This window comes from Elgaria multicarinata, chromosome 5 (genome assembly GCF_023053635.1).
Source record: "Elgaria multicarinata webbii isolate HBS135686 ecotype San Diego chromosome 5, rElgMul1.1.pri, whole genome shotgun sequence".
Lineage (NCBI taxonomy): Eukaryota > Metazoa > Chordata > Lepidosauria > Squamata > Anguidae > Elgaria > Elgaria multicarinata.
In genome coordinates, this window is record NC_086175.1 from 44,987,184 (window position 1) to 45,000,952 (window position 13,769).

The following is a 13,769-nucleotide window of genomic DNA, read 5'->3' on the forward strand; positions in this document are numbered from 1 at the left end:
CATGCATACATGTGTATTTAGAAATCACCCATTATGCTGTTCTGCAAATAATTTACCCCCCAGCTTTATTAGATGTTTTGAGGATCTAAAGCAGGGGTGAGCAACCTGTGGCCCTCCAGTTGCTTGACCTATAACTCCCACAATCCTTTACCATTTGCAGCTGGCTAGAGCTAATGGGAACTGTAGACCAAAACATCTGGAGGACTACAAGTTCGCCATCCCTGATCTAAAGGAATCTTTGAATTGTGACTTTTTAAAAATGGGCCTTTTCCATTCCAAAAGGTCTTGTATACACAGTGTGTACCAAACAATACCAGCAGTATACACAATTGGTTTGATTTGTGACTTTACATAGCAAAAGAGGACACTAACAAAGATGTAGTAATTCTTTTAATGTTTAGTTTTACTTCGATTTCATCTGAATAAAATTTGTTTTCCTAATGTTTCATTCTGTTTGGTTCATTCTCTTTAGAAAGAACATCTAATAAGCTGCTACTGGGAATGGAATAGTGCAATTGTAATTCAGCGTCATGACCCCAGCAGACCTTATGCTGAGCAATACAGAATTGACTCTCAGCAGTTCATTAACCTTTATAAGCTTGTCTCACCTTGGACATGTGGTGAACACACTGAGGTTCTAGCAAAAAGAACATTCCGGCTTTTAGATGAAAACATGGATCATCTCATTGAATTCAAAGGGTTTGCAAGCTGCTTAGGTAACTATAGTTTTATAAAGATGCAACTACTGTTGGGATCTTCTCAGAAGGGTTGTACAGGAGCACATGCATCAGAAGGGCATAATAGCATGCTATATGTGTCTTTCTGGCAATTTGGCTCGTAGGAATTTTCCAGTTCACAAACTGTTTTTGTGATACACTTGTATTGGTTGGCTGTCTTGGGATGTTATGCTAATTTGTACTAATAGAGAGCAGATACTTCAAGTCTCCTTTTTCATAAGCCTTACACAATAATTTAACAATCCCTTATGTGCAGGGCTGGCCCTACCACTAGGCAAAGAGAGGCAGCTACCTCAGGTGGCAGAGGCTTGGGGGTGGGGACAGCTGCCCCAGCCATTTCTCCTGAACTCCCACAACATGGTTTAGGGTCATGCTGCACAAGTAATTCCTCGTGGGTAGATGCAAAAAAGAGTAAGAGTCAACACTACACCTAAACCCATTGGATAGACTGTACTTTATACAAAATATTTATTGCTGGCCCCACCTCATTTCTTTGGGTTTCCGGGCTCTACCATGGCCCTTTGAGAAGAGGAGGCAGGCACAACATAGTTGTGTGATTATGTTCCTTTAAAGGAACATGCAATTCTGTGCATGTTCACAGTTACTAGGCATCTTAACATGGGGGTATATAATTTTTTGGTGGGGCGTGGCATTTGCTTCTTGCCTCAGGTAGCAAAATGTCTTGGACCAGCCTTGCCTCTCTGTACCTTTTAATACTGTGAAGCCATTAAAATCTCAATCTGTCCAGAAAATAGGAGATAGCTTTCTTTCTAGGTGGCTAGGATTGGTCTTTAAAGTCTGCAATGTGATTTTATTTGCTGCTTGAAGTATTTCTGCACTTTAATCTTTCTATCTGGAAGCCTCTAAAGATTAACCTGCCTTTCAGATTTTTAAGATATATTTAACAGGTCTCTCAAACTGCCTTCAATTTCCATTCAGATAGAATCTATCTTGAGACAATACCTGCTCTTAACCCGTCTCTCTCCCCTTTCCACTAAAGTAATCTTTTATACTCTCGAACACTGCCAAGTGTTAGCCAATAGAGTCAGATGTTATGAACCTTTTTATCACTTCAAGCTTCTATCCAGATATTTCCCCCCACTATTGTTTCTCACATAAAAAGAGACTTTTGTTGTGCTTTGAGAGGGAAGGTCAAGCCTCTGGTACACTTTCTTCTTCATACAGATATTATGTACAATGGAGAAATGAATGAAAAGATAAAACTGTTGTACAAGCTGCACATTCCTCCTGGTAAGAACCTTAAAAGGTTTTTATTCCTTCTCCTTTATGTACTGCTTGCGTCATTAATACAGGACTTCCCTTGCAGTGTGTACAGCCGACGTTTTTAGTTTAACTGTCTTGTTTGGAAAGCTATTGTGTGTTAGAAATTAAACAGCTGTAGCTTTCTCTTCACGTGTGAGCTGATTACAATCCCCTTTAATAAGCCATTAGTGGTGTGCTGAATGCTTCAGTGTGAAGTCCCAAGAGCTATACAGGGAGCTTGGCATGAGTAGCAGGGCTTTTGAGCCTCTTCCCCTTAGAGGCTTCCCCTAGGAACTGCAACTGAAAACAAGAAAAGTCATAGGGATTCCCAAAGAGCAATTTCAGTCTTTTCCTAAAATATAAGCATATTGGGTTGGAGCCAATAGAGTAGACCCACTGAAATCAGTGGAATCTGGGTCTACACTTTAAGTAGAAGTCTGGATCCAACCATTGTGATTAAACTAATATTGTGATCATAAGTGGATTAATTTTTGGGTTTTTTTATAGCCCTCACAGAAAATGATAAGGATAGCCAATCACCACTAAAGAATCCTTTGTTGTCAACTTCAAGGCCTCTAGTAATTGGGAAATCAAAGGGTAAGTAATCTAATTAACAATGGCTGCTATAGAATGAGGATGTGCTGCCTCCAGCTTCTGCATGTCAGTTGCTAGGGAATAGAAGAGATGGCTATTGAAAAGTCTGTTCCAACAGGGCTCTTCTTATGTTCATTTACTGAGATTTTCGTTCCGTTTGTTGCAATGGATTATAACTTCCTTATATCCTGCTATCTAGGTGATGCCATAGATTATCAGAAGCAATTGAAGCAGATGCTTAAGGACTTAGCCAAAGAAAAAGATGCCAAGGTTGAAAAAGAATTACCAAAAATGAGCCAGGTAAGAGATGGTTCAAACTCTTGAGTTTGAACCACCAAACTAAGAATCCATCAGTCTGCCTAAGCCTAAAACGCAATCCTAAATCCACCTCTACCACCTCTGCATTTGGTTGTTTCTCTTTCCTGTGGAATAAAACTGTTAGCAACATCAGCTCAAGGTAAGGGGAGTGGGGCTTCACCACTGACCCTGACTGATATCATGCATATACCCAGCCCACCTCCTGACATTGGCACAATGAGCATGGCTGTCTGAAGAGGGGAAGCCCATGCATGTGCAATCCAGATTCCATGGCACTTTACGCTTGTAGGCATACCCCTTCAGGTGTCCATGCTCAACAGATGAAGAGGCATGAAATGTGAGAGAAGCCAGGAGGCTTAAATGAAGAGGACTACTTACTTACTAAAGTCTACTTTTCAAGCTGTTGACCAGGAACATGGTTGAACAGCACCCTTCTGCCTATGTTCCTGGCTATTGGTTAAAGTCAGAATATACGTTATCAAGTCATTCAGTGTTGCTATTGAAGACTTGTTTCTGTACTAGATAACAATGCAGTGGTACCCCAGAATAACTTCTTAGGGCAGGATTTGCATAGATATTTGCTGATAATTAATAGTGCAGTCTGTCCCTACTTCAGCTTCATTCATCGCCATCCTTCAGGAAGTACTCCGCAGAGACATCAAATTAGTACAGGAATTTCTAGTGTAACAGTGCAGACCTACAGAGTTCTACTTTAAAGCAAGATTTCAAGGCAGTTCCTTGAAATTTCCCACCAGGCAGGCAGACAAAAAGCATTCAGTAAATTACTACTGAAACTACAATGGATGTAATTTTTATCAGGTTGTGAACACTTTGTAGAGGAAGAATCATCATGTGTCCTTCACTGAATCCTTCCCTTCCATTAAAGCTGCACGGTTAAAAAACAACTACTAAATATTCCATGTCTTGTTTTTTAGAGAGAGTTTATCCAGTTCTGCAAAACTTTGTACAGCATGTTTCATGAAGACCCAGCGGAGAACGAGTTGTATCAAGCCATTGCCACAGTTACTACTCTGTTACTTCAAATTGGAGAAGTGGGTCAAAGAAGCAGCAGCTCAGGCTCAGATGAATTTAGTGAGGACTTCCAGACTGAGGCATCTACCTCAGATCAGGATGTGTTTTTTACTGACACTGTGAAGACCCCAAAGAGTGCACCCTTACCAATAACTGAAGGTGACTGGATTGTTTCTTTTGAACATATTTTGGCCTCACTTTTAACTGAACAGTCACTAGTCAACTTTTTTGAAAAATCCTTAGAACTGAAACCAAAACTGGAGAATGCAAAGATGAGTCAGTACAGCTTTAAAACAAATGGCATGAGCCAACCATCACGAGGCGAGACTGAGCATCTAAGTGTACATTAGCAAATGGTCAAGATAGTCTGTGTTACACCAAAGCGCATCTTGCAATGTTAAGGCTTGTGGACTATTTTGATGAAATGGTAGTCTGATAAATGCAGTTGGAAAGCTACTATAAAGCCAAAACACATTGAATGGGGCTTGGGACACCATTTGTTGTCTTCTTGAATGTAATTTAAAAGAAACTTCCATCTTCACTGAAGTTGCTGCAGATGTGTTAACTGGTTCTACAAAAAACAAAGTGGCTCAACTCCTGTGACAACTTCATCTGGCTACTGACTGCAGGTTTTATGGATAGTTGCCTTTTTTGCACTAATACTGAAGACTTGTTTCAATGCTGGTAATTGAAACTATTAATATATTTGACTCAAGATTTGTATGTCTTGCTTTAATGTTCAGTGTACATGGACTGTGCTTTACATGTCTGTCAGTGTGTGCACTTTTCAATAAAAAAAACACTTTTGTAACTGTTGCTTTTCAGAAAGCACCTCTATTTAATCTATTGCTCCCCTTAAACCTTTACAATTGCTGTTCTTGAGCAGGGCATTATTCATTCCCAAAGTCTGCAGTCCTGATCCCTGGGCTGTAAGATTTGTCAGATCTCTCGCCTAGCTCAGCCGGGAGCAGACTAGGCACAGCTAACTGAGCTACAGCAGCCCTGGAGCTCATAGTAGATCAATTCTGCCATTGTTTTCAATGGGAGGACATTCCTAAATTCTTTAACCATGGATTTGGGGGTGGGGGGAGAAAGAGCGTAGAAAATCTCCTCCTACCTTTCTTCCATTGTACTGGTATGAGGCCAGTAGGGTTCTGGATATCTTGAGAGGGCCCAATGTCTGAGTTCTCTGACATGCAGCTTTGGATTGCTCTGCCCATTTTTAATTTAGCTTGCTACTCCCAGAAACATCAGAGGAATACCTTCTACACTTTGGGCAGTATCCAATTGTGTCCTTCCGCAGGCAACCAGCCCCACTGATTCCTCGATCGGCAAGTGGCCCCTATTGCTTGTGCAATGCAGTATTCCGTTTCCGGGGACAAGTCTACAAACGAGCAGAGTCCCGGCGACCACCTCTAAGAAGCACATTATCATGACGTTGCGCAAATGGTAGAGGCTGCTTGTGGATCAGGACTGGAGGGGCCTTAGGCACGCAGATCAGAACTAGTGGGGCTGGCTGCATGCAGAAGGACCAAATTGGATACTGCCCATTACACATGAACGTTTGCTCATCGTTGGTCCCAGCAACCTGCTTCATTACTGAGTTAAACTGCCAGTTTGTGAACCATTTTGTGAACTTACAAAATAATATATCTTCACAAAGAGACCTGGGCTCAATAATAGCACTTTTATAATTTTTATTGTAATAAAAGTTTAGTTTTCATCCACATTGACAGTCTGTAGACCTGCAAAAGAAAAAAATATACTTAAGTTACAGAAACAGTTGAATTTACATTCTAAATCCAACATGCATTAGACTGTAAACTTTATGAACTTTTCTGAAGAACAGAGAATTTACTTTTGTATGTAACATTGATATACCCACACTGCCTTGGCCAGCAAATCCGGATCCCCCCTTATCATTGTACAAATGTAGAAAACAAAAACTTACTTTTGAAAGTGGTAACTGGCACATAAGTAACCAGTGTGTAGAGTTTATTGGGCGAATCTTCATCTTCATTGCGTTTTCTGGATAAACGCACACGGATACGATAGGGAACATTCCTAGAAAACATTTGTAAGTACGGTTAGGGAACGATTAGAAGCATATTTTGGACATTTCAGAGACTAATATTGACTTGCATACCAAAAGCTGGCTGCAAGGTCCAAGGGTAAGAGCAGTTCAATCTCCTGAATCATGTTAGCTATAAAAATTGGTCATGGTTTACCATGATTTTTTTTGTAAATTAAGGTACAATCAGATGGTCCCTGGACTATGGGACATTTTGGATTCAGAGGCTGTAGACACTGCTATGACCTTGAGATAGGAAATCAAACATCAGATCCCTTGCCCTCACAGCTGCTGCAGACAGAACTGCAGTAGCTGGTTTTGAAAGTCGCAACAGCAACTTGGATGATGACTTCATAGATGTTGAAAAGGGGCATCACAGTGACCAGTGAAGGGGGAGAAGAGAGAATCCTATGGTCTCTCTGTTGCCTGTCCCTAGTCATCACTGGTAAGTGAGCTAGATGGGTTCAGAGGCCTGTCTAGCTGTTTTGTTTTGAATTATTTGGATGGGAATAGAAGATAAAATCGCCTCCAATGCTCCTCCCTCCCTAGTGGTAGCAACCTACCTAGGGTATAGGGTTTTTGGAAGCCTTTAAACCAGTGGTTCCCAAACTTTTTCAGGTAACCACCCCCTTGGTTCCACAAACTCATGCCCAGTGCCCCCTACTCTACATTATAAAAACCATTATTCAGAATAGCGGTTTTCAACAACCAATTAAGGAAGATAATAAAATTCAAAACAGTAACAATTAATTGAATATTTATTCAAAATCCAGTTACATTTTTAATTTATTCAATTAAACATAATTGATGAACTTGATCCAGTGATATCATCTTTTCAAAGTCTGATAGTCATTTAACAAGAATATCAAATATCACATTTAGTAACTAGGGTAGAGCACCTCACTATTCTGTAAATTCTTAAAGCGATGGATGGGCTTGATGAAGTGATACCAGTTTCCCAATGCCTGGTTTAAAGTCACTTAACATGAGTCTTAAATCACCACGTTTAGTAATCTGGAGTTGATTTCTGTGCTTGGAGAGAAGTAGGCAGACCACACTAAAACCACATTCCACCAAATATGATGTTGGAAATGCAACCAGGAGCTTCTGAACCACTCTCCATAGTGCAGGATAGCGATCAGAAATTTCCTTCTGTAACCAAAACTCCTGCTACAATTTCTTAAACTTTGGCTTCAGCTCAATGTCACTTTGTAGCTCAATTGGCCCCTTTAAATGGGAAGCACTTGCTGAGGGAGGGAGGGAAAAGAGAGCAAACACCTCTGTTTTGCAGCAGGAGTGGCGGGGCACACCAAGCAGGGTATGTGTCTTCATTAGCATTTTGGTGCTTTTGAAACATTTTAATTCACCGTTAAAAGGACTCTTCTTAAACGGTAGTAATACATGTGTGGATTCTTCCCCTATATGGCTTGGGACAAAACTACCTTCTCCCATAAAAATGTCCCTGGGTTTTAAGACCTTCTGGAGAGGCGCTTCTTGGAAAAGACAACCTCGAGCGCCCCCTATGCAATCCCACTGCCCCCTATGGGGCAGTACCGCCCACTTTGGGAACCACTGCTTTAAACCTTTATAATCTGTAAATCTGTTAGGAGTTCTAATACTTTGAATACTTTTTTGACCAGTCATTGCCCATCCAGCGTTCAGACTAGAAGCAGTTGAATCTAGAGTTACTGGTTCCATGATTCATTTTAAAGAGGACCAGATATTATTCCACTGTAGAGGAATCTTAAGAGAAGAAAGACTCTGACCTAAAGAACATTTACAGTAATGCTCTTAATTAAGCTTCCCTTTGCATGGGACAAAAGGCAAATATTTGTCTGTTCCAAACCACCTGATATATACCTTATTCCTTTTGCCCAGACAGCCTTGTTCAAACGAGTGTCAATGCGTACATCAGGAGTCCCCATCTCCTTCATCGCAAATTTACGGATCTCCTTGAGTGCACGAGGAGCCCTCTTCTTGAAGCCCCTGAGAATATAGAAAACATTCAGTAGGTGCAAAGCGATGAAGCTGCTAAGCTTGAGGTATCTGTATTTATACCCAGACTTCCGGATTTAAATAGCATAGGAAGTACATAAAAGCAGCAACTACCCAGATTTAGCTGGTTGGAAATATTCCCCCTCCATTATGCTATTTTCCTATATTATACTGTATATTTTCTTATACATCACATCTATATTAAGCTAGTTTTTCTGGGAAAATCTAGAAGTACTTTGATAAGGTTCAAACAATATTGCTGGTTGTCGAAGGCAAGAATAAAAGCCCCATTTGCCCTGAACAGTAGTTTTAAGTCCAAGAATCCAGGAAAGGCAAATGACATCAGGGGCAGTGGCTGCCTAGCAGATGAATAAAGGTTGTGGAAGCAAGTCATGGCATGCAGTGTGAACCACTGCATTGCTCTGGTAGCCAAGACTGCAGCTGGATGGCCTTCATTTTCATTTGAAATCCCCCCCCCCCCAAATGAACAAAGGTAGTGAGCTCAGCCAACAGATGCTGCATTTGGGGGCACAGGACCAATGAGGATGAGAGAGTGGGGCTTCCATCGCTGACCCTCACTGCTGCCATATCACTTTGGTAAAGTTTAAAAATGAAAACCACTAGCAAGCCACTGCAGTCTTGGCTACTGGAGCAACCATGCACTTTTCAGCAACGAATGAGACCGCCCATGCTTCGCATCAGCCCTGGAGCGAGGGTGTGAAAGCACTGCTCCTCTCTCCCCAGCAACCGTCAGTCTTCAGCAAGTGGTCACTGCAGCTCCAGCAAAAGCTCTACACAGAGAAGCTACTTGCTAGAACCTGCCTGCCAGCGCCAGTCTCCAAGTAAGGGAAGATTTGAGGCAGTGGGATTGTGGGGAGGGTGCTTATCGCAGAAGGGAGTCAAGAGACTCAGAAGACTGACCAGTCCAGAGCCAGGGGGAAGAATAGCTCAAGGGAGGGGAGGGCACTGAGCCATGGAGCCCCTCAAACCTGGCAGTGCCGCTGCTCATGACATGAATTTAGAAATCATAGCCTCTCATCAAAATGAGGGTATCTTCAATATCCACTTCTGAAACTAACTGTTGGGAAGAATTTTTCAGAAAATTCAAAGCTGAGAACAGAAGTCAGATCTGACTACATTTCCAGAACCAATTCTTGCGTTCATTTATCTCCCAATAAATCTACTTTAGAAACAAAACTAGAAGGATAGCCTAGGCACAGAAGGAAGAAATGGAACTATTCAGCCAATTCACTGCATTTAATCCCCCCTGACCCCCCCTCCCCCGGGCCTCATCATTGTCAAAATGGAGGTGCGGAGGTTAAGTTGCGTTTTTTCCTGTTCAGCTTTCTGACAAGAGGATGAACTCCAAATAGTCCCCATTATAAACAGGAAAAACGCCAAACCTGTTCCATTGTTCATTAACAGTACACCAGAGAGACTATTTCCACCTCCTCTCAATCTTAATTGCTGGCTTTACAAGAAGTTGCTTTGTACACATACAGTGGGAATGGAATTAAAAAAATGACCCCCCTAATTCAAAACAAGAGTTCCAGCATGTCTAGACGATGCTAATCGCCGTGTTTTTGCTGCTACTTGACAGAGCATTTACTATGTCTTATGTTGCTGCCTTAAGACCCAGCACTGGACAAAAGGCAGGATATAAATAAATAGAATAATAATTATGTTAAGCATTTATTTGCTGGCCCAAGAAGTCTTAGGTGTTGTCTATTGGCTTCTTTGCTTATCCCCCACCCCACACAGCAATCAAATACACACATCAGAACTTTGCCCTTTCTTCTGTTATTCAACGTCTAATGTACAATGTATTTTGGAGGTTCGGGCCCAAACTTTAAAAAAACGAAGTCTTGCTGTATTCAAACTTAAAAGCAGAGGCATACCAAATGATGCTAGCCACCCCACCCCACCCCAATCCTCTCCAATGCTCTCTTGAAAACCTGTGAATATGATTCATGCAAACTATAATGTTAGAGAACCATTTAAAAACTCTGATAACAATCCCTAGACTTGTGGTTCTTTAAATTAAAATCTGGTAGAATTGAATTTTCCTTTAGACATAGGTAAGACCTTAAAATTACTGATCACCAATTAGCATAGCATCATCTAGGGTACAATTTCTTCCTCATCAGAAAACAGTAGGCGTGGAACTAAATGAACGATTAGGCTTTGAATATATATAATGTAGGATGGTATCACTGCACTGGCTGCCTATTCACTACTGGGCCAGGTTTAAGGTCCTTGTACTTGTGGACAAAGCCCTAAACAACTTGGGACCAGGATACCTGAGAGAGCGCCTTCTCTCCTACCACCTTACCAATCACTGAGGTCATCCGAGGGCACGCTCCTGGTGGTTCCACATAGACCCATCCTCTGATTGGAATCCACCGGGGAAGAGCCTTCAGTGTGGTTCCACACACACCCCCCCCCATGGAATTCCCTGCCTCTGGAGGTCAGGTAGGCGCCTCCTGAAAACATTGTTTCAGGAAGCCTTTCCTTAACCACCAGCCACGGTTCACGGTCACTTTTCAATTTGTTTCTTTTAAAAATCAATTTTAAGGTGCTTTATTGTTTTTATTGTATTTTATCTTGTACACTCCTCTGAAATTTTGAATGGGGAGTGGTATATAAATATTGTAAATAATAAATAAAATAACAGAAGGGAAATTTAAAATCAGATTTAATCATCCCTTGTAAACCAACCTTTATTGCACTGGTTTATCAGTGTAAGCACATTTACAAAACAGATAGACAGAGAAGAATAACAAACAGCAAGACAAGTCACTCACACTCCATGGATCCGTTTGTGGATATTTATAGTGTATTCCCGGGTAACCACCTCATTGATGGCTGATCGCCCTTTCTTCTTTTCACCACCTTTCTTTGCGGGGGCCATCTGTATACAACATTCAGACAAGTTCAAAACGTTTAAAGCATTGTTTTTCACAGCACAACATGCCATATTCTAACAACACAAGAGCACCAATCTTCATCCATAACATGTCTCAGACCATATACATGCTGACACTCCAAAATTTTCTCATTTCTCACCAACTCCATAGAGAAAGAAAAGCCCAATATTCAGAATACACAATACTGACACTATGGGTCAATATTAGCGAAATAGGGAAGGGGGCAATTTCCCCTCTTTTTACAGCCCCTGTGTGCTCTTAAAATCTGATCTGAATGGTTGGGAGTCCCTCTGGAGCAGATGGGATTGCTGCAAGCAGAAGAGAAGGAAATGTCCCACTGCACAACCAGATGTTTGCTCATGCAATGTTGGATTTTGCCCAAAGCTCTTCACAGACATTCTCCATTAACTGGTAACAATCCCACTCAAGGAGGCAGGGCAGTATTATCATGCTTCAACAGTGGGGTGTGCTGAGAAATAGTAGCTAGAGAATTAATAGAAGTTCACACTCTTTGTCACTACATCACCATATAAGTAAGTGTTCCCTAAAGTCTCCAGATTCTGCATGTTCCTTTAAGTCTCTACACGGAGGATCCAGAGCTGCTAAAATTAGCATGACAACAGAACAAACAACTCCGTGACCAATTTTCAAAGCTGGTTTTATAACCTACTTTGGACATGTGTTTCAAAGTTTGAGAACGTATGATTGACAGTATCTGAAAGTAGGCTTGTAGCCGTGACAACAAGAAAAGCAAAATTCTTTTCATTCTGAGGCACTTTGTGTGTCATCTCTTCCCTGCCTGCCTTTTCTCCAATATATATTACTCACTCCAATAGTTGAACTCAAGCAGTGAGCACCAACAGGGCCATCAAGGAACAAAAGGAAAGTGTCAGCATACTCAGGGAATCCCTGGGGTTTGCAGCGGTACAAATAAACTAAGGTGGCCACTCCGTCCCATAATCGGCCCAGTGATCTGCAGCCAGAAGATGTTGAGCATCACTTGGAAAACATTCAAGAAAAACTTAACAGTACGGCACATTGAGCCACTGTGTTATTACAGTGTGGGACTGGGACTCAGGAGACCTGGAATCTAGTCCCCCACTCAGCAGTGAAGCTCATTGAGTGACTCTGGGCCAATCACTGAACCCTACCTCTCAGGGTTATTGTGAATTTATTTATTTATGTATTACATTTTTATACAGCCCAATAGCCAAAGCCCTCGGGGCGGTTCACAAAAACTAAAACCTTGAAAAGCATAATAAAACAACTAACAGTCTAAAAACACAAATACAAAATAAAGATAAAAATGGAAAGGAGGAGGATCATGTACACTGCCTTGTGCTCCTTGGAGGGAAGGCTGGATAAAAATGTAATGAAATAAATAAAATAGTGGAGCTTATGGTACAGCAGCAGCTAGGCTATATTATGCCCCCTGATTGAGATCCTTATAAAGCATTGTTTCCTAAAGAAGGGCAAGAGTAGCCGACACTCTCAACAAATGCATTTTGCTGCAGGCCCTACTTGTAAAAGAACACTGTATACATTATTAAATTTACAACTCTAAGGTGCAGTTATGGTCACCAATCTTGGATGGCTTAAAAGGAGATTAGACAAAATCATAAGAGGATGAGACTATCAACAGCTACTAATGATGCTACCTCCAGTGTCAGAGGCAGGATGCTTATGTGCACCAGTTGCTGGGGAACATGGGCAGGAAGGTGCTGTTGCACTCATGTCCTACTTGTGGGTTTCCCACAGGCAGCTGTTTGGCCACTGTGTGAACAGAATGCTGGACTAAATGGACCCTCGGCCTGCTCTTATGTTCATAACCAAATTAGCTTAACTCACTCTTGAACACAATGCCAACAACGTGCAAACTGTACTGTATTCGCTTTTTTTCATATAAAACTTAATTCATTAGGGCCAAAGATGGAAATCGTCACAAACTCTTTCCCCTTCGTTGAAGCCAGGCAAAACGGGATTGCCAGAGGGCTTCTCCCCTCCGAGCCGGGGAGGGCTTTGAGGTTTTAAGCACACGTCCCCCGTTTTATTCCGATACCGATACATCCAAGTATCGTCCTCCGGGGACTAAGCCCTCCTCTCGCCCTTCGGGTCGCCTACTGCCGCGGTTCTCGCACCTCCTTTAGGCAGGATGAGCCTTAGGCCCGCGTAGAAGCCGCGGAGGGGATGCGGACAATTATGGTGCCGTCTGGAGAGACTTCCAGCCCAGGCGCAGAAATACGCCGCCCCCCCATAAACGTCCCCGCCCCAGCTGCCAGACCGGCCTGAACCCTCGCCGTTGTGGGGCTCCCAGAGTCGGATGGGTCCGGATAACAAGAGCAGCCCAAGACGCAGCTACTCACCCTGCTTAGGACCAGACCAAAAAGGAAGGCGCGGTGGACGATGGGAGGAAACCAAGGAACCCGGAACAACCATAGAGATGGGAAAAGACGAAGGAAATAGCATAATGCTTCCGGGTTAGCGGACGCCGCCCCCTCTCTCTCTCTCAGTGGGGGCGGTAGGGATGGGGAAATTTGCCATCTCTATGGGGGAGACGGCGTATACAGAGGCTGTAAAAAGCTGGATTTCCCCTTCTTAGCGGGATGAAAGGGGCGGCTGCTCATAAAACACACTGAAGGAATAAAGGACTTTGCCGTAACTGTGATATGACAGCGACGATAATAATAATTCCCCCTCCCTCTTCAGGCGAAGATAGAATTTCATTCTCTTTTCAGCTCAGGACTTACTAGATTTGTTTCTTAAATAAGTTTTTAAGCATTTAAAAAAGGCCGTCCAAATACAATTATCCCCATATTTCAAGTTGGGGTGGTG

The 13,769-nt window shown here is 42.3% G+C and overlaps 2 protein-coding genes across 4 annotated transcripts in view; one reads left to right on the forward strand and one right to left on the reverse strand.

Moving 5' to 3' along the window:
• TBC1D8 (TBC1 domain family member 8) overlaps positions 1-4,696 on the forward strand; it is a 40,670-nt gene extending 35,974 nt beyond the window's left edge. For 2 of the 3 annotated variants that reach the window (XM_063126254.1, XM_063126255.1), the window contains exons 16-20: positions 473-716; positions 1,923-1,988; positions 2,508-2,597; positions 2,794-2,894; positions 3,848-4,696. In XM_063126254.1, coding sequence (XP_062982324.1) covers positions 473-716; positions 1,923-1,988; positions 2,508-2,597; positions 2,794-2,894; positions 3,848-4,294 — 948 coding nt within the window. In that variant the 3' untranslated portion in view covers positions 4,295-4,696. The remainder of the gene's footprint in view (positions 1-472; positions 717-1,922; positions 1,989-2,507; positions 2,598-2,793; positions 2,895-3,847) is intronic. The other variant, XM_063126256.1, reaches the window with a different exon arrangement.
• A 928-nt stretch (positions 4,697-5,624) lies between these two features.
• On the reverse strand, positions 5,625-13,378 carry RPL31 (ribosomal protein L31). Its single transcript, XM_063126257.1, has 5 exons — positions 13,301-13,378; positions 10,815-10,921; positions 7,876-8,001; positions 5,896-6,008; positions 5,625-5,689 (listed from the first exon to the last, which is right to left on the reverse strand). The coding sequence occupies exons 2-5, from the start codon at positions 10,919-10,921 to the stop codon at positions 5,658-5,660; spliced, it is 378 nt and encodes a 125-aa protein (XP_062982327.1). The 5' UTR covers positions 13,301-13,378; the 3' UTR covers positions 5,625-5,657.
• Between the last annotated feature and the right edge of the window lie 391 nt (positions 13,379-13,769).

Bases quoted from the DNA above. Each gene is read 5' to 3' on its own strand.
- RPL31 (XM_063126257.1), bottom strand. From the start codon at position 10,921: ATGGCCCCCGCAAAGAAAGGTGGTGAAAAGAAGAAAGGGCGATCAGCC. The intron at 6,009-7,875 runs GTATATATCAGG...AATGTTTTCTAG, and splicing joins GTCTGGGCAAAAGGAATAAG to GAATGTTCCCTATCGTATCC. The intron at 5,690-5,895 runs GTAAGTTTTTGT...TTTCTTTTGCAG, and splicing joins GCCAGTTACCACTTTCAAAA to GTCTACAGACTGTCAATGTG.